The sequence below is a fragment of the Gymnoscopelus microlampas genome (assembly GCF_963454915.1).
Source record: "Gymnoscopelus microlampas genome assembly, chromosome: 20".
Classification (NCBI taxonomy): domain Eukaryota; kingdom Metazoa; phylum Chordata; class Actinopteri; order Myctophiformes; family Myctophidae; genus Gymnoscopelus; species Gymnoscopelus microlampas.
Genome location: NC_139957.1, coordinates 21,369,229 through 21,393,792, shown reverse-complemented (window position 1 = coordinate 21,393,792; position 24,564 = coordinate 21,369,229). Strand labels below are relative to the sequence as shown.

Genomic DNA, 24,564 nt, shown 5'->3' with positions numbered 1-24,564 from the left:
AATTTGAATGCACTCATAGCTTGGTGAGACTGTCAGACACTAATACATTACTGATTCTTTTTTCACAGGCATGACGACGCAAGGCAGAGACCGTAAGAAGAGAGTCTGTAAAAAGATGTGGCACGAGGGGTGCATGGGTGTACTGGCTCTCCTCAAGGAATACGTCATGGTTTTCCAGGTGGGTGTTAAACATTAATTCCAACTGTTGACTACACTTGTGTATCCAATGGTTGTTTTTCCATTTCATTCTCCATTTTTGTTCTACATATGCAGGGTAGCCAAACCTTGGTTCACAAACTGCATGACAAACAGCTGGAGCTGTTCTTGGCTTTCCTGGCTTGCTTTGTGAAAGCTGAACACATCACCCAAGTGTCACCTAGGACTCTGGTGGAGCTGGTACTGGTGGATGACATGCTGCTGCCTGCCAGGGAGATGTATGTGGGTAAGGAAGCAGACACATTCAGGACCACCAAGCCCAATCATGCAGTAAGTAGCCTCTTCTATTCATTTACATTTGAGACTTGACATTTTCTTTTGCATTGTTTTGGAAAACCTGTATTAATGTCCAGTTTTGTTTAACTGCATTTCAGCTGCTGAAGCCATTCATGCAGAAGGTGAGAAAAGCGTACATCACTGCTGCTTGCTATATGCAGAAGAAGCTCCCCTTGGCCAGCCAGACACTGAGGGCCCTGTCTGCTCTGGACCCACTAATGAGAGGCCATTCACAGGCAGCCATACAGCTGAAGAAGTTAGGTGGAATGCTGGGCCACCTCTTACCAGCTGATGGAGACATCCACAAAGAGCTCACACGGTACAACACAGATCTGAGCCTGTCCACGTTCAAGGAGGGAGGGAGAGAGGGAGGGAGAGAGAGAGAGAGAGAGAGAGAGAGAGAGAGAGAGAGAGAGAGAGAGAGAGAGAGAGAGAGAGAGAGAGAGAGAGAGAGAGAGAGAGAGAGAGAGAGAGAGAGAGAGAGAGAGAGAGAGAGAGAGAGAGCTTTCAGTGATGAAGCTACAGAGTGTTTTAGTAGCCTATCCTGTGAACTCTGAACAATAATGATTCGCTTGTGTGTGTGTGTGTGTGTGTGTGTGTGTGTGTGTGTGTGTGTGTGTGTGTGTGCGCGAGCGCGCGTGCGTGGCCAAAACGAATGGTTTGCAGCCCTACTACCCCTCCCACAAAGAGAAGAAAACAGTTTGAAGGTAAAGTGATATTGTTTTGTTAAATATTAAAGTAATCATTGCTTGTTCAGTAACAGGGGTCTCCCAGACTCTCCACCTCTTTAGTAAGCCCAAATTTAACCAATCAGAACTCATACAGGATACAGGATAAATAAGTGCAATTGGAAGTGATGACACAAAGAAGTGGGCATACAAAATTTGAAACTGAATTGTCTAGAGAGAGATGGAGAGACCCCTGCTTTAAAACTGCACTATGTAACTTTCCTCTTCTACCCCGAATTTTAACCCGGTTTCCTGAGCAAGTGCTGTAACCTTTTACCTTTGAGCTAATAGAGCCTGCCTGCTTGCTCAGGGGATAAATTGAATCTTGACCATCAGATCAAAATTCATGTCAGATCCTGTGCCTAGGTGAGACATGACCTTTGACACCGTGTTGGATATCAAAACCAGCTGTTTCACATGTGAGTGTGGCGAGTATGTTTTGTGAAACAAATCGGTTGTCCTACTTGATTAACTGTACTTCCATAACTGCATTCACGGTTGCCATAATGCATCTACCAATCACATCTCTGAGCAAACAATCAGAGGAGCAAGCTGGTGTGCAGGTATTTGTATTGACAGTAGGTTAAGACTTGACCCATTAAGACCTGAGGACGATTCTACACGTCTCCTAAATCTCAACAGTATTCTGAAAAACGTATGTTTCTATATCAGTGGTGCTCAATCTTTTTCATGTCAAGGACTCCCGAAATGATATGTATTTGGCCACGGACCCCCATCAAAATATTTTGTTCCAGGGACCCCCAGAAGCAAAGATTTGGGTTAAAATGTAAGCTTTAAAAAATATATATATTCAAAGATTTGCACACATTTTCATGATTTTTCAAAAATAGCAGATCTACAAGCTCATACGTGGCACTCGTTGCTGCGCTATGAGCTTGTAGATCTGCTATTTTTGAATAGCCCAAGTGTAAAATAATGCTTTTTAGCTCAAATCAAAAAATGACACAGATGCGTTCCAGGTCTCACTGGGTTCTGCTTCATGAAGCATGTTATACTGCTGAGTTCAAGTTGAACCAAAGGGAACTGTTCTAAGCTGACCAAGGTACAAAAACGAGAAAAAAAGAGTCAATTGATGTACAGCGTAAGGAAGAGGCAATATGAAGTTTAATTTCTGAGACCAGCAATGCAAGGCCACATGTTAAACCTTATTTATTCTTCACCGTACGACTGGATTGCTTCAAGGAAATGACGTTTTCAGTGATCAAAACGATCGTAGGCCTATGGCTAAATAGGAATTAATCCTATGCATGGCATTCTAGGCTAGATCAGACAATCTTGCCTGCTGCTCAAAATGGAATAATGATTTTCTCCTCTTTCTCCAGCAGAGGGTGTTAGCTTCCTAAAAAACAAAATCTACAGGTAGCTGACATGAGCTTTTGGATCGGCTATTTTCGGAGTGCAACACTGCCGTGTGCGAGTGCGACAAAGTATAAATGGAGCTTTAGTTGTTGTAAACCCAGGGTTCTCAACCCAAGACCCTACTGCCACTATAGATGTTAGAACCACATGTAATGTAGTTCATGGCATACACCTGCTGTCTGTCCCAGGGCTAAATGAATCCCTGATACTATTGAAAACAACTGCTGGTAGACATTGTTGCTGCACCTCTTAATGTTGTTCCTCTAGCGCTGTGGCTTTTTAATCAGTACAGAAAGAATGATCATTAACAACTGTTTTTAATTGGGTGTTATTATTGTAAAAATGTATCTGCAAAATTAATTCGGGGGGAAAAAAGAATAACAAGGCTGTTTGAAAGGTACATTTTTGGGGAAGAGCTGTTGTGCCAATCTGTTTAATTGAATGTGAAAAGTCAGCACTACTCCATGGGTTTTTAGACAATATGACGTATTTTTTTACATGACAAGGCAGCAGACTACAGACACAGTTCAGCCCTAGACTGTAATCATTGTTGAGTTGACCTGATTATCTGCCAGGGCAGCTGTTCCTTTATTTCATTGAGATTTAGTATCTGATACATGACAGGTTTATGGTTAAGCCAAAATGTTACCCGGTCTGGTCTGGCTTACCAATGATCTTTCCTCTTTTTCTTTTTGATCGCTGCTTTAAGCCCAATCCACATCAATGATTTGCAGCGGTTGCAAGTGGCTGCAACAACTGCAACCACTTGCAACAGGATCCCCAAACTGTACCGTCATGCAACGGGTCAATTCAGACCGCAGAATGGTCTGAACAGACCACTTGCAACTGGTGGACTGAGTGGGTTTCCCAAAGACACCAGGTAAAATTACATTTTTTCCCAGTAAAAATAAGTGTTTATTACATATTATTTTACTGCTATATACATATTGAACATAGAGGTATTCAGTGAATATGATTGCGTTCCACCAACGTAATGAAACATAAAATAAAACGTACGATAATAAAATACTGGTTGATGTCAGCATACAGTAGAGAACGGGAAACGTTATTTTCAGATAAAAGCCACTCTTTCTCTCTCTTACTTCATGTCATGGCGTAGAACCAGGCAGCACGTTGCTTTTTTACTCTGACACCCCCCCCCCCCCCCCCCCCCTCCCCCAATGTTCTGTATTCTGAACCTGCGGTGTAGGCAGGCCTGTTGCACATCAATTTCCTTTCAGATATCCTTGTTTTTGGATATCCAATGTTTTTGTTTGTTTTATACTTATTGTAACTTATACTGTACATTCGTACTCCTCTGTGTCCTACTGTATGACGTCCCTCATTTAATTTTGTTATGTATTATCAGTTATTTAAGCCTACAAAGGTCTGATTGTGTTCTGTAACTCTGCTTCCATTACTCCAGTGCTTCCCCACATTACCAATCCTTTCTGGTCAGAGGTTTCTTTACTCCTTGTAATCTGTGCATAACATCACTCTCTGTTTATGCGTTACCTTTTTGTACGGTTCCGTCGGTGTGTGTGTTTTTTTTTTGTAAACTGTTCATTTAATCACCATTGTAACCCATAATTTAAATTGTTAATAAATTAAATAATGTTTAGATCTTAAGGCTTCTTTTCTGCAAAGATTGCAGATGACAGCGGTTGAACATGGGGCACTCGTTCTACTTGGGCTTTGTTCGTGTAAAACAAGGCCTTTACAGCTCTCTGGCGTGCCGTGTATAGTGTGCAGTGGTGTAAAGTAACTAAGTATATTTACTCAAGTACTGTACTTAAGTACAATTTTGAGGTACTTTTACTTTACTGGAGTATTTTCAATTGTCTATACTTGTTGTGAGCTTGTAGATCTGCTATTTTCAAATATTTAGTACTTTTACTTTTGATACTTTAAGTACATTTTGATGCCAATACTTTTGTACTTTTACTCAAGTAAATTTTGAATTCTGGACTTTTACTTGTAACAGAGTATTTTTAGATTGCAGTGTTGGTACTTTTACTTAAGTATGAGTACTTTTTCCACCACTGATAGTGTGGCACGTAATGACGTGGACACATTCGGAGGCTCCCAGTATAGCCAGTTTGTGTTAGACGTCGTAGATCACTGGTTCTCAACTGGTAGGCGGTGGCCCAAAAGTTGACTGTGACATGACAAACTAAGGTTTGGGTCCAAAAAAGGCCATTGATCTACTGCTAACAGACTGTATAGTACTTTTATTTATTTTTTTAACCGTATTTGCCCAGGGGAAGTTGGCTGAGCATGAGTGCTCTTTTTCAGCAACACTCTGCTTCACAATCACGACACATCACACAAACCTGTGAACAGCCTAGTCTTACTCTTATACTATTGGCCACTGAGCAGCTCCACTGGATCCGTTTGGAGGGTGTAGTGCCTTGATCAAGGGCACTTCAGCAGTGTTGGGGGAGGGGTAAAAGTGTTGGCCATTCACTTCCGAACCGCGATTTATTTCCTGCCGGTCAGGGGGATCGAATCGGGAACCGTTCGGTCTCAAACGTGCTCCTCTATCTTTAGGCCACCTCATGCTAATACAGTAATCTAGGTACAACAGGGTTTCTCATTCAGTTGGTCAGGACCCAAGAGTGGGTTGGTGGGAATGATTAAATACAAAATGAATAGTCGAGGAACAACTTTGATATAGATCCCGTTTATAGAAACTGATATCGGCCGATTCGTCAACCAGATCCAAATCCAGTATGAGAATATGCTTTAGGCTGTGGCAATCGCCTATTGCTGGAATCTCTTCGATGCTTCTCTCTCTGGTAGTTAAGATAGCTCGGGTTGCTGCTGGAACTGAACCCAACTAGGGCACATCGAGTCCCTTTATACTGTTAGCTGTGGCCCTAGTGTCCTTATGTTGATGTCAGATAGTGTCAGACATCTCCGTATGTGGGTCGGCCTACGTCGGTTATGCCTGAATATGGGACTATGCCGTCAGTCCTGTACGTGATGGTTATCTCTATGTATGGAGATCTGGGCAGAGGTTGCTGATGTCATACTCCGTACATATGGCACGTTTAGGTCTCTATGACGACTTGGCAGGTCTCCATCTATAGGGATCTCCATATATATAGGCTAGTGCTGGCAAATATGCCCTGAATGGTTTCTACACCGTTATTATAATTACAATTAATAATATCTTGTCTTGGCTTTAAACCAGCTGCAAACCACTGGGTTGTACTTCAATTATGAGTAGACATCATTGCACAGCGTCGTAGTCGAGTGAAAACCTGTAGGCTACTGTAGGCCTATATCCAAAACTGTAACTTGAGGAAATTAACCTAACCACAGCAGACCTAAACACTAATCACCAGTAATCTGGTGACACTATTTTGGGCATCTCATTATAGCCCTAATTTTAGATCTATAAGCTCAAAATGCAACGTCCTGTAGCTCAGATGTTTTTGGTATGATATTGTCAGGGCTGATGATGGCTACAGAATCTACAAGGCATTCCTTTATGAATTCAAGTAACTTGTATAATTAGTCTAGTCCTGACTACAGGACTAGACAATTTTGACAGTAATTCTGATTAACTTTACTTCTCCTCGGGTTGACATGTTCTTATACTTTTTGCCATGTTACTCAATTGCCTCTAGCCAGTTGACAGGTTTTGTAGGCTACGTCCTTATACTGTACACGTAGTTGCGAACGCAGCGTTAGGAGGCGCGCCGAAGGAGCTTACTATGACACCGTGCTCGGCTTGTGTGTGTGTGTGTGTGTGTGTGTGTGTGTGTGTGTGTGTGTGTGTGTGTGTGTGTGTGTGTGTGTGTGTGTGTGTGTGTGTGTGTGTGTGCGTGCGTGCGTGCGTGCGTGCGTGCGTGCGTGCGTGTGTGTGTCTCTGTGTGCAGTATGTGTGCACTGCCTGTGTGCAGCCAAGTAAATGTCCAATATAGACGTACCATACATCAAATGAAAGGTCTTTGAAAACTGAACACACCTGTCAAGGTTGCGTTTAAGCCCGCCCCTTCCCCCGGAAGCCACGCCCCGGAGAAGGCTCCTAAAAACTCCCCATTGAAACCCCATGTTAAATGAAAAGTGCCCGAATCGCTCCGAAACTTTTTCTACCCACCCTAAGTGGGGGTCTACGAACAAATACTTCGGGCTCGGATTTTGGCTCCGCCCCCCGGAAGTGGGTGAAACAGGCACTTCAAACACTTTGTTGAATTGTTCAAAACCATTCAATTTTTTTTTTTTGTGAATTTGTATTTTTCTAAGATGCTCCTTTTAACGCAGAATTTCTTTGTATTTTTTTAAAAACTTTTATTGGTTACTTTTTTATTTATTTATTTTTTCATTTTTTAAATTTTTTTTGCGTTCGCTTCCCGCGTTCGCGCGTCTTACTTGTAATGGAATAACATAATGACGTGGGCAGGATCCGGGCCATAATTTTCCTGTGCATTAACCCCCCTCCCCTCACACAGGTGAACAAACCTGTCTGCGCTCTTTCCAGAGAAGTACTAAATGCAGTCATTAAAGAGCAGAACAAAAGATTTCCTTCGAATTTTCTCTCACACGAGTATATATATCCTGGCTGCTTGCCTTTCCATGGAAGTAAGAGGCTTAACAAGTCGTTTCACTGTGGTATCGTGTCCTGGTTAGATACGTGTCGGGCTGTGTCTGGCAGTATTTGGGAGGTGAAATGCGCAATTTCTGTACGTTTTTGAAATTAGCATTTAAATTACTTTTGAGTATTGACGAGTCTGAATTTGATTGATTGATCGAATACTTTATTAGTCAGAAATGTAAACAGCACGTGGTACTTAAGACATTTAGGCGAAAAGGATAACACAAAAAAGTCCTAGGGACTTGTTTCCATTGTGGTCCTATGTATTCAATTCATCAACATAGCATAACAAATGTACACAATAATACATGTCATCAACAAATACAAAACGCTATATGTAGGCTACAAAGGAGAAAAGGGAAAAACGGCTGCAGTGAATAACACCCATTTTTTTCCAGGACAATTTTGAAAGAAACCAGTACACCACCTTTAATGGATGGTGTCATGGCATTCCACATTTTGGTTGCAGAGGAGCAGAATGAGAATTTTCCCATGTTTGTTCTAAATTTGGGTGGTACCAGATCATGGTCATTCCCTCTAGTGTTGTGGCTGTGGTTGTCACTCACTTTGGAAAAGTAGTTGGACAGGTATGAGGGCACTGTACCTTTGACTATCTGTATGTTCTGTATGACTGCATATAGTACTTCTCTGGAAAGAGTGTAGACAGGTTTGTTCACCTGTGTGAGGGGAGGGGGGTTAAATCACTGGAACATTATGGCCCGGATCCTGCCCACGTCATTATGTTATTCCATTACTACGTGTACAGTATAAGGACGTAGCCTACAAAACCTGTCAACTGGCTGAGAGGCAATTGAGTAACATGGCAAAAAGTACAAGAACATGTCAACCCGAGGAGAAGGAAAGTTAATCAGAATTACTGTCAAAATTGTATAAAAATCAAGGACTCTTCACCAAGTTCCATGTGACAAATGACTAGTCTAGTCAGGACTAGACTAGTTATACAAGTAACTACACAAGATCATGAAACACAACGAGCCATTCGCTGAGGGGGAATTCATAAAGGAATGCCTTGTAGATTCTGTAGCCATCATCAGCCCTGACAAGGAGACCTCTGAGTACTCAACTTGTCCCTCTCCAACAAATATCATACCAAAAATATCTGGCAGAGTTGTGTCCACACACACATTTCCATGTGACCCGCGGATGTTCACATACAGCTTGCTGGTGGTGTTGGCTTGTGAATTAGTTCTTGTCGGCAAGTGCCACAGTTGTGCGATGGAGTATGAATTAAGGCGGTTACACACCGGCGAATATACGCAAAATTCAGACTTGTTCCGAATAATTAAAAGACGCTTTTTTCGCTCTGCGAAACTGGTGTGGAAGCTTGCATTGACTTTATAAGGTTTAAAAAAAAAACGTATTATTCGCATGAAAAAAATCGCCCCGGTGTGGGACCTTTAAGCCTTTAAGCTTTAATATACCATACATACATACCTGGCTCTGGTTTCCATCCATTAAACACAGCAACACCGCTATGCTAACACTTTTCATGCCTAATTTATGCTCCATCGTACGATGGTGTCGCACCCCGGAATTAGCCGATCTTTGGCCATTTCTGGCTCCGTCGTATGACGGGAGTATAAATCGGGCTTCATGGTGAACACTAGTAAATTGTGAGCAATTCATTTAAAGGACAACTCTAGTTTTTTACAACCACGGTTTATATTTTAGCTTGTAATTAAAGTAAATAAAAGATGAGTGTTCTTTTTTTTTCATTTACTGCTTTCTATAGTTTTAGAAATTTTTGCGATATTTTTTTACAGTGGGCGGGGGCATTCTGTCCTGTGGCTAAATATGCCTTTTTTACACAATAAAAAAGGTCCTGTGGTGTTTGATGGCCAGATGTGAGTTATTGGGGGCTAGAAGAGCCACTCTAAATAATAATAAAGAAAACACCAGGTTATTGTGTAAAAAAAGACATATTTAGCCACCGGACAGAATGCCCCCACCCACTGTAAAAAAGATCACGAAAATTGCTAAAACTATAGAAAACAGTACATTTTTAAATTTTAACACTCATCTTTTATTTACTTTAATTACAATCTAAAACATAAACCTTGGTTGTAAAAAAAACAAAGTTGTCCTTTAATAGATGGTAGTAGCCAGTAAATAATGTTTTGCACTGTGTCTGTATTAATTTTCAGCAAGTAGGGAAAATAAAGCCTTGGCTTGGTAACGCCAAGGCTTTAATTTCAGTCTACGGACTCACTGGCACTTCTGTTCACATAGACACACACACATGCACATACACACCAGTCTCCACCATGTGGGAGAGAGAACCGGTGGACACTGTGTAAGGCTGTGAGTTCCATGTTTTGCTACTTTCTGCTCCATAACCATCGCAAATGTGGCTGACTGTGTATTTAATTAATAAGCCATTGTTGATGTAACGTTCAGTTTTGATGTAATTTGATGATTTGTATTGCTGTGCCACTGTGTGGCGTTATTTGGGGGGGGGGGGGGGTGAAAGGTTTAAATCACCACAAGAGTGTGTGTGCATATGTGTGTATTTAAACACAATGATGACATCATCAGCAGTACAGAGATCCTCTGGAGGACTGATCTGAGGCCAGCCAACTGACAATCATATGATTTTGAGAGGCATCTCTTATTTGCTGCTGTTGACGGACATGCACACGCACACACTCTGATGGAGACGAGTCCATCCAGACATTTCTAAAGTAGAACGTTTGAAGAACATGGTGCGTCTTCTATCTGGCTGTGCAATGTTCCCTATAGGGTTGACTCGCTCAGCACTGGGGAGAGGAGAGAAGCCATGACAGTGTCGACCCCCAGCCAGAGGCACTCTGGACAAAGTTATAGGACTTTTATTTTTGAAACATGTCTCTAGGGAGGCAAACATTTCCAGCGACGGGGGATTGACTTTTTTAGCCTTGCCTACTCGTTGTCATTCAGTTGTACGAGCTCTTGTTATATTGGATCTTGTTTATTTGATATACTTATTTGTTTTACCTCTTGCTCATTTGATTTTCCTATTTGTCTCATCTGTTTAAGAAAGTAGGTAGCGGGGGCACGGTGGCGCAGTCGGTAGCGCTGTCGCCTCACAGCTAGAAGGTCCTGGGTTCGATTCCCGCCGGGGATGCTGTGGGCCTTAGGGGGCGTGTTCTCTCCTCCGCGTCATCAGTGCCCATACCCTAGGTGGGGTTGGTGAAAGGGCCTCTCTGTGCGGAGTTTGCATGTTCTACCCGTGTTCCCTAGGATAGGTACCCTCACAAAAACATGCAGTAATCCTGGTCACTATACTGCCTCCCCCTGGCCTGCCGGGGCGCCTAATGGAGCGGAAGGGAACTGGTTGGAATAACGTGTTCCTTCCACGCGCTACATCCCTGGCCTGTATTTTGGCAGAGGGAAGGTGGTGCCCAGGATTACATAGACAAGGCACTGGGTGTAAAAATGGGGTTACAAAATCGTAATATGCCAACCTTCACCTCACCAACTCTTCATGGTCCCAGTATCTCTGTCGCCGAGAACGTTCTCTGTGACCACCAGCTGAATTCTAAAGTGACTCTACTCTTAACGTAATTTTACTAATGGAGCCCACAGTGTGTGTGTGTGTGTGTGTGTGTGTGTGTGTGTGTGTGCGCGTGCGTGCGATATTGGAATAAAATGTCATCAGCTGCTAATTTAAAAATCACTGGTTTGTGTAATAATGTTGCTGTCCGGCAGAAACCTCCATTTTTCCGCTTTTGCATTTTTTTTTTCATAAATCAGTGCTATTGAACACACTTTATGTCCGTGTGTTGATTAAAAAATATTGAACCAATGCAAAGTATTAAAAAGCGCTTCTGACAAAACCAGCTAACTCCATTGGATCCTCAAACTTTCTGCTAAACCAGCCACGTCCACCAAGGGAGGTGGAGTTAGCTGGTTTCGCTGACTCCAGGCTCCACCCCCCTTTGACCTCCAACCTCATTGTGAGCTTTGAGGTCCATTTAGCTGTTCTTATCAATAATGAACAAAACCTTTTTGTTTTGTTTTTGTCATTTCCTGAAAAATGAACATTTTGGAGTTGGTTGGAGCTGGTTTCTGCCGGACAGCAGAGATTTACTTATTTTGATGACGTCATCATACAATGACATCACAACATCATCACAACCATGTAACTGTCCTTTTAAAATGACTTGTCCTAGGTACAAATGTGATTTACCAAGAAATCAACCTGCTTTCTTACAACTTCCTCTTGTAAATTAGTTATCAGCACTGATTCGTGTTGGTGAGTGAAATGTTTCACTGGGTCGTGCATCTGAATGGAAGAGAAAATAATTACTTCCATGGTGCTGTGGTAGTTGGACACGAGGTCTACTGCTTTGGAGGAAACTTGAAGAGCAATGCTCGGATTGACGTGCATGTCTTCAACACAATGTCTCTGTGCTGGAAGATGTTGCCCCCTGTGACAGCTGGAAGAGGAGCACATCGCCTTGATGTTCCCTCCATAAACCATGGCCTGGTGTCAGCTATGCTGATCGAACATTACATCTATATTTTGGGGGACGGATTGCTTGATACATTTAATGTCAACACCCACAGATGGTTCAAGCCCAGGGTTTGTGGGAATGCTCCAGAGAACGGGCACTACTACTCAGCCTGTGTCTTGGGGAAGGCCATATATGCAATGAGGGCTCGAGGCACTAATGTCATCTACAAGTTGGACACCACCACAATGGCCTGGTCTTTAATTAACACCAGAGGGACTCCATCAACTGCTTCCTCGGGTTACTCTGCCACCATCATTGGCACAAAGATGTTTGTATTTGGGGGCACACACCAAGGCTTTAACAACAACATTAATGTGTTTGACACCGACACCAACTGCTGGCTGAGCACTCCTGCACTCCTTCAGATTCTTCCTGAAGCACGCTATAATCATTCAGCCTTTGCCTACAATGGAGAGCTGTACATATTTGGTGGCCGATGCAATAACAAGGACTTGAAGGATCTGTGGAAATTCAATCCAGAGACCTTCTCCTGGAAGAAGGTGGAGCCCAAAGGAAAAGGCCTGTTTTCAATGTATAGTATGTTATGTTGCATGGTGGGAGATCGTATCATCTTCTTTGGAGGATACAAACGATGCTTCTTCAACTCCGCAATTTGCGTAGGGCCTGTTTGCACTGATAAACTGTTCATGTTAGATTTGAGGCCTAGTCTGAAGACATTATGCAAGCTAACAGTTATTCAGTACAATCTGGAGCAGTCAGAACTCCCACACAACATCAGGTGGGAACTGGAAAAACTGAAAAAAATTGAAAACATGAAACTGAAAGAAATGGTTCTTCGATTAGTGCGGCGAAATATATCTCTTTATGCGGAATATATCGGGTGTAAACGCCGTTCAAATGTATCGATTTTCAGTTAGTTGAATTTGTTTTTGGGGCTAGTGAAAGTTACAGGTATGGTGTGTGTGATATCAAATGTGAGCTTACCATAATCACGGTAATCCTTAATATTCCATCATATTCAATGGCTTTTGGAGAGAAATGAGACAGACTCCATAGAGCACTGCAGAGGGGAGGTGTGTGTGTCCGTGTCCAGGTGTCCAGCTAATCTCTCAAGAACAGATTCAGAGCTGAGCTACTGAATCTGTTGGGAGGGTCGTTCAGAACGTGTGAACATTGGCCTACAAGTGGGCAGGCCTTAGATCAGGAAGTAAGCCCGCACTGACACAAATCGTGCACAGCCCATGTCCCGGATCAAGATTTCATTCAAATTTCTCCTTAATCCACACAAGTATGTTTATAAATACCGTGTCAGTTAAGTTATATCACCAGCCGATCAAAGAATACGATTTGAAACGCAATTGACAGATTTTGGTTGAATAAACCACATTCGCTTTGCAACTCGAGCTCCTCTCTCTGGAACAGTTAACAGTGAACATATTTTATCTATGGGCACCGCACCGACGGTGGCGTATTTCTCCATCACAGCAACCGTTGGTAACTGGTATGGTTGTCTGTCTCTGAGAATGATCTCCCCGGCGTCCCGCACGGTAACGTTACACCGCTATCTAAATTTAACTCCGCAAGGGTAGGCCTACAGATGTAACCAAATGGATCCGTGGTCCTGTACCCTCTCTTTCTCTCTCGGACTAACAAAAGCAGCCAAAATGGCTCTTTTAAGCCACCCGCTCATATTTTGAACATACAGTAATTCCTAAGTAAATTGTTTATGATCAGAGCTAAATCAGTCTGTGTGCCTCAGCCTCAGCCTCAGCCTAAAAGAGTAATATTTTTTGGTTGCCACTGCGCGGCCCCAACGACACCTTCCCGCGACCCCACATTGGGTTGCGGGATAGTGTCACAGAACCCATAATGTTCTGTGGTGGAAGAAATATTATCCAGTGTGAATGAAAACATAGGTGCACCACCGGAAGTGGAGGGCTGAGGGCAGACCAAACGCCTGTTTCCAGTCATCGTCGTTCTATTTATTCACTCCCCCCACAGTCAAATGCAAAAGTGAAAAACGCTGGGGGCGCTGTTTTTCCTTTTTTTTTTACCTGGGATCCCAGATTGGTGTCCTGCTGATGCTCGTTGACGCTCGATAATGTTATATACATCAAGGCAATTATGTTTCTGCACTCTTTTTCAGTCCAAAAAAACGATGCTTATCAATTAATCGATAAGGTAATCGACTATCAATTAATTAATTAATCGATCATTTGCATCCCTAGTCAGGCTGCAATAGGAGCTTAGATGCCCGGACCGCTAGGCCAGCCCGGGCCGGTGACAATACTCTGACAATACTCTTGACCACTGCTACACACCCTTCAAAGATGGATACAAAGCTCCAAGCACACCGCTTGGACGCTCTCCGGTCGTTGAGAAAGAGGTCCGAATCTGTCAGAGGAGACAGATTCTATACTACAATCCTGTTATACTGCTATGGTTGCTTCGAATCTCGCCTATGGGAGAGCGTGAACATAGAAGCATTACTTGATACACTCCTGGAAATACTCTGATTGGCTGGACTTAGATGTCTTTCCTGTCCGAAGGTCCCGCCCTCTGTGGTAATAAATACCCAGGATGCATCTAACTCCTCCTTTTTGTTTTCTTCTCGCTGAGAACTAAGATGCATTCCACTCAGTCACCGCCAGGATTTTCTGCTATCGAGCTTCACTAGGTCAGGATATACTTCTGTGACCACGAGGCACATTTAATCCAGGTGATTCAACTTTTTTACAATAAGTAAACAAGACCAGGAGACCTGGTTCTGCCAGACCCAGACTTCACATGACGTGTGGCAGAGGTATGATTGGGTATTTCTATGCCCATGTATGGACGAAAGGGGGACAGACTTTTATGGCTGGGGCCTAAGGACAAAGTGACCATGCCCATGTATGGACGAAACAGGTACAAAGCCTCATGTAAGCCAGACCCCCTGGGTCCGGCAAAAAGTGAGTAAAAATAACTTAAAAGTAAATAAATTTAGTAAAAATACTTGAATGACAGCACACACTCATCAAACAGAGTAGGCACCGCTTACTCACACTGGGTGTGATTTTTTTTTTATTGTGTGCTGTCATGCTTGTTTGAGCACAGGTAGAGACAATAGCACCCAGCTGCGTCCGCGCAGACGAGACTTGGTGCGTGAGCGTTGATACGTGAGCGCTGCTGTGTGAGGGACCGGAAGTGCTTATTAGCCGCATGCGCTAGCGAGCGGCTCTACAGACAGTCTGAGTAGACTTTCGACACCTAAGCACTCAGGGGTCGACACCTAAGTCTCATTGGCTGTCCTGGCTGTCCATCACACTTCTCTCCCCTTTTAAGCCAATGGGGAGACGAAAATGTAATGGACACGTTAGTCAACGAATTAGACGAGACGAAAATGTTAGGGCGGGACGAATGGAGAAGAGATCCAATCAGAATTACTCTTTTTGAGGGAAACCCCGGCAACCCCCGCCCATCACCGAACGCCTACGGCCTCAGCCGAAACACGACGAAGCGACGGCCATTGAAAACAACAGCTCGCTCGCTCCACACAGCTCCTGCACAGTTCCTCAACTCCGCAATGCTCAAATAAGGACACATTTCGAACCAATGTGGTAATATTCTCACACAAACAAGCCCAACTTAGATTTCTGACCATTACAAATGTCAATAGACACGAAGGACACGAGGCAGCGGCCCTGCGGAAATCGCGGCCTAATGCGCAAGAATAAGCCTCGGCTGGTAGTGACATCGCCGAGCCGCCCGGCCCGACGGATGTCGGCGCGCTGCCGCCCGCGACGTCACGCGCCATGTAAACAAACAACCAATGTCATTTACAACTAAACGTTGCTCTCAATAATGTTCTTCAAAGAGAGCGACCTACAAGAGCGTGATGTCCGACCTGTACCAACTAGGCTTCAAGCCGTCGCTTGTCTTCCCAGCTCGACTCTTCATCACCACGAAAGAGGGGAAGAAACAACGCCTTGCATCCCCGAAAGACGCCGTGGATTTCCTAAAAGTGACCCAGGACAAGTCGTCTTCTACTACCGAGGAAGAGGCCGACGAATAGGCTAGTATCTCAATGTTCTGCTAAAACCGGCTATATGCTAGCATACTAGGTGCTGTGATTCTTTTTATTTTTACAAGAGGTTTATTATTATATCTTTTTTTTAAATATATATATGACCGTCTTTGTAATTTTACACGGAAGGTTTAGACCTGTTCTCTTTTATTATTATTGATATGTTTATTATTATTTTTTATTTTTATTTAAATCTACGATTTCATGATATCTTTTTTGCGACCGTTATATGCTAACGTGCTAAGCTTCACCGTGGTTTGTTAGCTAATAGTGTTTAGTTTCCACGGCAAACATATAGCTGTGCTAACTATGCTAACGCGCTAGGCGTCGCACATATCCTAGTCTTTTTCTCATGAATACATTTTTTTATAAAATATATTACGATAAGTCATGGACTGATAGGATGCTTCCGTACTTATTGGAGATATTATGATCATAGTTAAACCTCGATGGCCTTTTTTTTTTTACCATGGTTTGTTATAGCTAATGTTTCGATTTCATGTTGAACACATAGCTGCGCTAGTAATGCTGGCGCACTAAACATCGTGTGGATCTTTTTTTTCACAAGTATTTTTTATAAACGTATTATAATAAGTCACGGACTGATCAGATGCTTCCGTACCTATTGATGATATTATGGTCATAGTTAAACCTTTTTTTCTTTCTCTGTTTTGCCATTGTTTGATTGTTAATAGTACATTGTTTGCATGCTTATCTGGGCTAACATGCTACCCGCGGTTTGGTCGGATGGTTATGCTAAACATCATCTCTTCTCTTTTGTTTTTATTGTTCACGAAGGTTTTGTTTATAGAGAAATTGACTTATGTTAGAGACTGATCGGATGCTTTTATTATTATTATTATTATTATTATTCTTTTCACCGTGGTTTGTTAGCTAATAGTGTTTAGTTTTCATGGCGAACGTATAGCTGTGCTAACTATGCTAACGCGCTAAGCGTCGTGTATATCCTTTTTTTTCCTCTCATGAATACTTATGTTATAAATATATTACAAAAAGTCATGGACTGATAAGATGCTTCCGTACTTATTGGTGATATTATGATCATAGTTAAACCGCGATGGCTTTTTTTTTTTACCGTGGTTTGTTAGCTAATAGTGTTTAGATTTTAGGTTGAATACATAGCTGCGCTAGCTATGCTAACGCGCTAAGCGTCGTGTATATCTTTCTTTTCTCTCGAATATTATTTTTTGTAAACGTATTATAATAAGTGACGGACTGATCAGATGCTTCCGTACCTATTGATGATGTTATGATCATAGTTAAATCTTTTTTTTTGCCATTGTTTGATTGCTAATAGTGTATTATTTTCATGCTTATCTGAGCTAGCCTGCTACCCGCAGTTTAGTCGGGTGGTTATGTTGAGCATAATTTCCTTTCTTTCTTTATTTTTCACGAAGGTTTTGTTTATAAGAAAATTATCCTGTGTTAGAGACTGATCGTATGCTTTTGTACTTATTGATGTTGTGGTCATGGTTACACTTTAATTTTTTCCCCGTTGCTTTATGTGCTAATACTGCTTTGTTTTCATGTCCAATATATAAACTGCTCAAAAAAAGTTCGGAAACTTAACTTCGGTCAATTATATCTCCCCTTTAATAATACCAATTGGTATTGTGTTTTATATAATTTTTATCGTTGATTAGTCACCATTACACCATTTAACATCTACACCGCTGACATGCCTGTTGGAGAGTGCTCGCAATACACATATGCCGACGACTCAGCCATTGGATTTGGTGACAAAGCTTTTAGTGTGGTTGAGAATGCCCTTGGAAAAGATCTCTCACTATTGAGCGGGTACTTCCACAAATGGCACCTCAAGCTAAGCCTGCCCAAGACAGTATGCTCTGTGTTCCATCTTGCCAATAGATGTGCCAATACCATGCTGAACATTACACTCGATGGCACCAACGTCAGGCATGACCCCAACCCCAAATACCTTGGTGTCACACTTGACCGTAGCCTCACTTTCAAGCCACACATTCAACAAGTTGCTGCCAAGACCGCTGCCCGTGTAAACCTCCTGAAGAGACTGGCTGGCACTGGGTGGGGTGCAAACTTCACCACCCTGCGCACCTCTACCCTTGCCCTGGCATACTCTACGGCTGAGTATGCCGCCCCTGCATGGAGTCACAGCAGCCATACAGCCTCTATTGATGTTGTGCTGAACACCGCCATGAGGCTAATTAGTGGTGCCTTACCATCAACCCCTGTCGAGTTCCTCCCCATACTGTCTGGCATCCCACCTCCAGAGCTCCGTCGAAACTTCCTGACCTTGAAGCTGGCCAGCAAGAGTGCAGATGAGCCAAAAAGCCTGATTCCCCCGCCTGCTGAATATGGCCACCAGAGACTCAAACGCAAACACTTCTCCACCGAAGCTAGGAGACTCCTTACCACGAGCCCTCCACACCCTGGATGGATCCTTGACTGCTGGAACAAGCAATGGTCCAAGTCAACATCCACGTTGAGGAAGTTCATCAACTCTCCTTCAACCAACCCACCTGGGTGTGACCTACCACGGAATGCCTGGGTCAACCTCAACAGACTTCGGTCTGGAGTAGCAAAGACCCAAATCTACCTGCATATGATTGGAGTGTCTGTCACTGATCTCTGTGAATGCGGAAAACCACAGACTGTTGAACATATTATCGATGAATGCCCAATCTTTAAATCACCACATGGAGTCAGCGGCCTCATTGAACTGGATGATGATACCACTTCTTGGCTGATGTCCCAATTGCCTGTGTAGCCCTACACGAACGAACGAACGAACCATTACAACGAGGTACAGCTTGTAAGGATCGTGCATTCTTGGAATGAGCAACACAGCTAAACATGTGGGTAGCGCCTCCAAAAAATTTGCCAAAATCACCCAATATTCTTCTGTTGGTAATCACTCTTGTTTTGAGCAACCTGTCAGCACACACCTGCTGAGAGGTGTGTGCCAGTAGTCACAGATGTGTGACTGCCTCACAGGTGAGTGACTGGCACCTGAACATGGGTTCTGCAACTTTGTTGAGTTTGTACTCCAAGCAGCAACACTGCCCCCATGGACTGCCACGTTTGTCCCTTCAGGATAAGGCCCGTGCAATAGGGCAAGTGAAGCTGGTGTTCCGTTACGCAGATTACGCATTATTTGATGTCAGCCCTGTTGTCAGCCCTGGTACCATTTGCAGGCAGGTGTGTGCCAGTCACAGGTACCAGGGCTAACACCAAATAATGCTGTCACTCTGCATAACGGAACACCAGCTTCACTTGCCCTATTGCACGGGCCTTATCCTGAAGGGACAAACGTGGCATCTTTCTAACCCTAACCCTAACCCTGTGGCTCATGCAAAACTATGGCTCGTGAACACACAAGCTATGGCCCGTGTACACAGTGGTTACTCCCTATGGTCTGAGTATCTACAGGGCTGACAAGGGACTAGTAAAGTCTAATAGAGAGTATTAGAGTCTGCTAAAGCCTAGTACACTCTAGTCTAGACTAGTCCAGCCTGTTCCATGCTAGTATGGCCTATACCACCCTCCCCTAGTCTGTTCTCCCAACAGGCTGGACTATACTAGTCTCGGGTGCATTAGGCTGTACTGTACTGTACTGTACTGTACTGTACTGTACTGTACTGTACTAGACTCTACTGGTCTCTAATAGGCTGTTTTAAGCTCTAGTAGGCTTTGCTAGGCTTTGCTGGGCTCTATGAGGCTATAAAAGACAGTACTTTACTGTGAATCATGCAAAACTATAGCTCGTGAACACAAGCTATGGCCTGTGTACACAGTGGTTACTCCCTATGGTCTGAGTATCTACAAGGCTGACAAGTAAAGTCTAATAGAGAGTATTAGAGTCTTCTAAAGCCTAGTACACTCTAGTCTAGCCTAGTCCAGCCTGTTCCATGCTAGTATGGCCTATACCACCCTCCCCTAGTCTGTTCTCCCAACAGGCTGGACTATACTAGTTTGGGTGCACTAGGCTGTACTGTACTGTACTGTACTGTACTGTACTGTACTGTACTGTACTGTACTGTACTGTACTGTACTGTACTGTACTGTACTAAACTCTACTGTACTAGACTCTACTGGTCTCTAATAGGCTGTTTTAAGCTCTAGTAGGCTTTGCTAGGCTTTGCTGGGCTCTATGAGGCTATAAAAGACAGTACTTTACTGTGGCTCATGCAAAACTATGGCTCGTGAACACAAGCTATGGCCCGTGTACACAGTGGTTACTCCCTATGGTCTGAGTATCTACAAGGCTGACAAGTAAAGTCTAATAGAGAGTATTAGAGTCTGCTAAAGCCTAGTACACTCTAGTCTAGCCTAGTCCAGCCTGTTCCATGCTAGTATGGCCTATACCACCCTCCCCTAGTCTGTTCTCCCAACAGGCTGGACTATACTAGTTTGGGTGCACTAGGCTGTACTGTACTGTACTGTACTGTACTGTACTGTACTGTACTGTACTGTACTGTACTGTACTGTACTGTACTGTACTGTACTAGACTCTACTGTACTAGACTCTACTGGTCTCTAATAGGCTGTTTTAAGCTCTGGTAGGCTTTGCTAGGCTTTGCTGGGCTCTATGAGGCTATAAAAGACAGTACTTTACTGTGGCTCATGCAAAACTATGGCTCGTGAACACAAGCTATGGCCCGTGTACACAGTGGTTACTCCCCATGGTCTGAGTATCTACAGGGCTGACAAGGGACTAGTAAAGTCTAATAGAGAGTATTAGAGTCTGCTAAAGCCTAGTACACTCTAGTCTAGCCTAGTCCAGCCTGTTCCATGCTAGTATGGCCTATACCACCCTCCCCTAGTCTGTTCTCCCAACAGGCTGGACTATACTAGTCTCGGGTGCATTAGGCTGTACTGTACTGTACTGTACTGTACTGTACTGTACTGTACTAGACTCTACTGGTCTCTAATAGGCTGTTTTAAGCTCTAGTAGGCTTTGCTAGGCTTTGCTGGGCTCTATGAGGCTATAAAAGACAGTACTTTACTGTGGCTCATGCAAAACTATGGCTCGTGAACACAAGCTATGGCCCGTGTACACAGTGGTTACTCCCTATGGTCTGAGTATCTACAAGGCTGACAAGTAAAGTCTAATAGAGAGTATTAGAGTCTGCTAAAGCCTAGTACACTCTAGTCTAGCCTAGTCCAGCCTGTTCCATGCTAGTATGGCTTATACCAGTGGTTCTCAACCTGGGGGTCGCGGCCTGAAAAGGTTGAGAACCCCTGGCCTATACCACCCTCCCCTAGTCTGTTCTCCCAACAGGCTGGACTATACTAGTTTGGGTGCACTAGGCTGTACTGTACTGTACTGTACTGTACTGTACTGTACTGTACTGTACTGTACTGTACTGTACTGTACTAGACTCTACTGTACTAGACTCTACTGGTCTCTAATACAGTGGTTCTCAACCTGGGGGTCGCCAAATAATTTGGGGGGGGTCGCCAGATTTTTTGGTGAATTTGAAAAAAAAAAAAAAAAAAAAGTTTTTTTTTCTTTATCTTTTTACAACATATTTTTTTTATGTTATCATTAATTCATGTTTTATCAGCTAATTTACTCAATTTACCCACTTTTTGCAAAAATGTTTTGATAAAACAATTATCAAATAACCTATTATAATTAAATAACCTTTGCGCGCGCGAACGGGACCGCTCGCACGCGCGAACGGGACCGCACGCGTGCACGCGGGGGGTCGCGGGAAATAATTTCATTATTTTGGGGGTCGCGGCCTGAAAAGGTTGAGAACCCCTGGCCTATACCACCCTCCCCTAGTCTGTTCTCCCAACAGGCTGGACTATACTAGTTTGGGTGCACTAGGCTGTACTGTACTGTACTGTACTGTACTGTACTGTACTGTACTGTACTGTACTAGACTCTACTGTACTAGACTCTATGAGGCTATAAAAGACAGTACTTTACTGTGGCTCATGCAAAACTATGGCTCGTGAACACAAGCTATGGCCCGTGTACACAGTGGTTACTCCCTATGGTCTGAGTATCTACAGGGCTGACAAGGGACTAGTAAAGTCTAATAGAGAGTATTAGAGTCTGCTAAAGCCTAGTACACTCTAGTCTAGCCTAGTCCAGCTTGTTCCATGCTAGTATGGCCTATACCACCCTCCCCTAGTCTGTTCTCCCAACAGGCTGGACTATACTAGTCTCGGGTGCATTAGGCTGTACTGTACTGTACTGTACTGTACTAGACTCTACTGGTCTCTAATAGGCTGTTTTAAGCTCTAGTAGGCTTTGCTAGGCTTTGCTGGGCTCTATGAGGCTATAAAAGACAGTACTTTACTGTGGCTCATGCAAAACTATGGCTCGTGAACACAAGCTATGGCCCGTGTACACAGTGGTTACTCCCTATGGTCTGAGTATCTACAAGGCTGACAAGTAAAGTCTAATAGAGAGTATTAGAGTCTGCTAAAGCCTAGTACACTCTAGTCTAGCCTAGTCCAGCCTGTTCCATGCTAGTATGGCCTATACCACCCTCCCCTAGTCTGTTCTCCCAACAGGCTGGACTATACTAGTTTGGGTGCACTAGGCTGTACTGTACTGTACTGTACTGTACTGTACTGTACTGTACTGTACTGTACTGTACTGTACTGTACTGTACTGTACTGTACTAGACTCTACTGTACTAGACTCTACTGGTCTCTAATAGGCTGTTTTAAGCTCTGGTAGGCTTTGCTAGGCTTTGCTGGGCTCTATGAGGCTATAAAAGACAGTACTTTACTGTGGCTCATGCAAAACTATGGCTCGTGAACACAAGCTATGGCCCGTGTACACAGTGGTTACTCCCCATGGTCTGAGTATCTACAGGGCTGACAAGGGACTAGTAAAGTCTAATAGAGAGTATTAGAGTCTGCTAAAGCCTAGTACACTCTAGTCTAGCCTAGTCCAGCCTGTTCCATGCTAGTATGGCCTATACCACCCTCCCCTAGTCTGTTCTCCCAACAGGCTGGACTATACTAGTCTCGGGTGCATTAGGCTGTACTGTACTGTACTGTACTAGACTCTACTGGTCTCTAATAGGCTGTTTTAAGCTCTAGTAGGCTTTGCTAGGCTTTGCTGGGCTCTATGAGGCTATAAAAGACAGTACTTTACTGTGGCTCATGCAAAACTATGGCTCGTGAACACAAGCTATGGCCCGTGTACACAGTGGTTACTCCCTATGGTCTGAGTATCTACAAGGCTGACAAGTAAAGTCTAATAGAGAGTATTAGAGTCTGCTAAAGCCTAGTACACTCTAGTCTAGCCTAGTCCAGCCTGTTCCATGCTAGTATGGCCTAATAGGCTGTTTTAAGCTCTAGTAGGCTTTGCTAGGCTTTGCTGGGCTCTATGAGGCTATAAAAGACAGTACTTTACTGTGGCTCATGCAAAACTATGGCTCGTGAACACAAGCTATGGCCCGTGTACACAGTGGTTACTCCCTATGGTCTGAGTATCTACAGGGCTGACAAGTAAAGTCTAATAGAGAGTATTAGAGTCTGCTAAAGCCTAGTACACTCTAGTCTAGCCTAGTCCAGCCTGTTCCATGCTAGTATGGCCTATACCACCCTCCCCTAGTCTGTTCTCCCAACAGGCTGGACTATACTAGTCTCGGGTGCATTAGGCTGTACTGTACTGTACTGTACTAGACTCTACTGGTCTCTAATAGGCTGTTTTAATCTCTAGTAGGCTGTGGTAGGCTGTACTAGGCTATATTAGGCTGTACAAGGCAGATCTGTACTAGTCTATGGTCTACAAAAAAAAAAACAGTACTGTACTCGCCATCATGTTCTTTTTTCTTATCAAGAAAAGTAACCTGGCCATTTCAATCAGATTCATGCAGGCACAGCCAGCAGGTTGTGCCAGCAGTCAGTTTGGGTGGAAGTCTGCAGTAGCCTCAGAGTGGTGTGCACCTCACTCTGCTAATGCAGACTGTCTCTGCTTTAGGGTGTGGCTGTGATTGCAATCATTGGCAATTGCAAGCACTGGTGTGACTGATTGATTGAGTGAGTGAGACTGAGTGTGTGTGTGTGTGTGTGTGTGTGTGTGTGTGTGTGTGTGTGTGTGTGTGTGTGTGTGTGTGTGTGTGTGTGTGTGTGTGTGTGTGTGTGTGTGTGTGTGTGTGTGTGTGTGTGTGTGACTGTGCAGCAGTGACACAAACCTTTTGAAAACCTTCTGAAACCTAGGTTACATCAGCCCTGTAGATACTCAGACCATAGGGACTAACCACTGTGTACACGGGCCATAGCTTGTGTGTTCACGAGCCATAGTTTTGCATGAGCCACAGTAAAGTACTGTCTTTTATAGCCTCATAGAGCCCAGCAAAGCATAGCAAAGCCTACTAGAGCTTAAAACGGCCTATTAGAGACCAGTAGAGTCTAGTACAGTACAGTACAGTACAGTACAGTACAGTACAGTACAGTACAGCCTAGTGCACCCAAGACTAGTATAGTCCAGCCTGTTGGGAAAACAGACTAGGGGAGGGTGGTATAGGCTATACTAGCATGGAACAGGCTGGAGTAGGCTAGACTAGGTTGTACTAGGCTGTACCAGACTCTAATAGGCTCTATTAGGCTTTACTAGTCCCTTGTCAGCCCTGTAGATACTCAGACCATAGGGACTAACCACTGTGTACACGGGCCATAGCTTGTGTGTTCACAAGCAATAGTTTTGCATGTACCTGTGTAGGCCAAAGTAAAGTACTGCCTTCTATAGCCTAAGAGAGCCCAGTACAGCCTAGCAAAGCCTACTAGAGCTTAAAACAGCCTATTAGAGACCAGTAGAGTCTAGTACAGTAAAGACTAGTA

General features: G+C 43.6%; 2 protein-coding genes across 2 annotated transcripts in view; both read left to right on the top strand.

Annotated features, from left to right (window-relative positions):
• The window catches only part of pld1a (phospholipase D1a), a 139,437-nt gene that overhangs the window by 97,530 nt on the left and 17,343 nt on the right, over nucleotides 1–24,564 (top strand). The window lies entirely within an intron of this gene.
• On the top strand, nucleotides 71–15,735 carry LOC311036876 (uncharacterized protein; the record flags this gene model as incomplete). Its single annotated transcript, XM_084045887.1, has 4 exons — nucleotides 71–178; nucleotides 274–486; nucleotides 591–811; nucleotides 15,540–15,735. 4 exons carry the CDS (start codon nucleotides 71–73, stop codon nucleotides 15,733–15,735), a joined length of 738 nt encoding a protein of 245 aa, XP_083902013.1.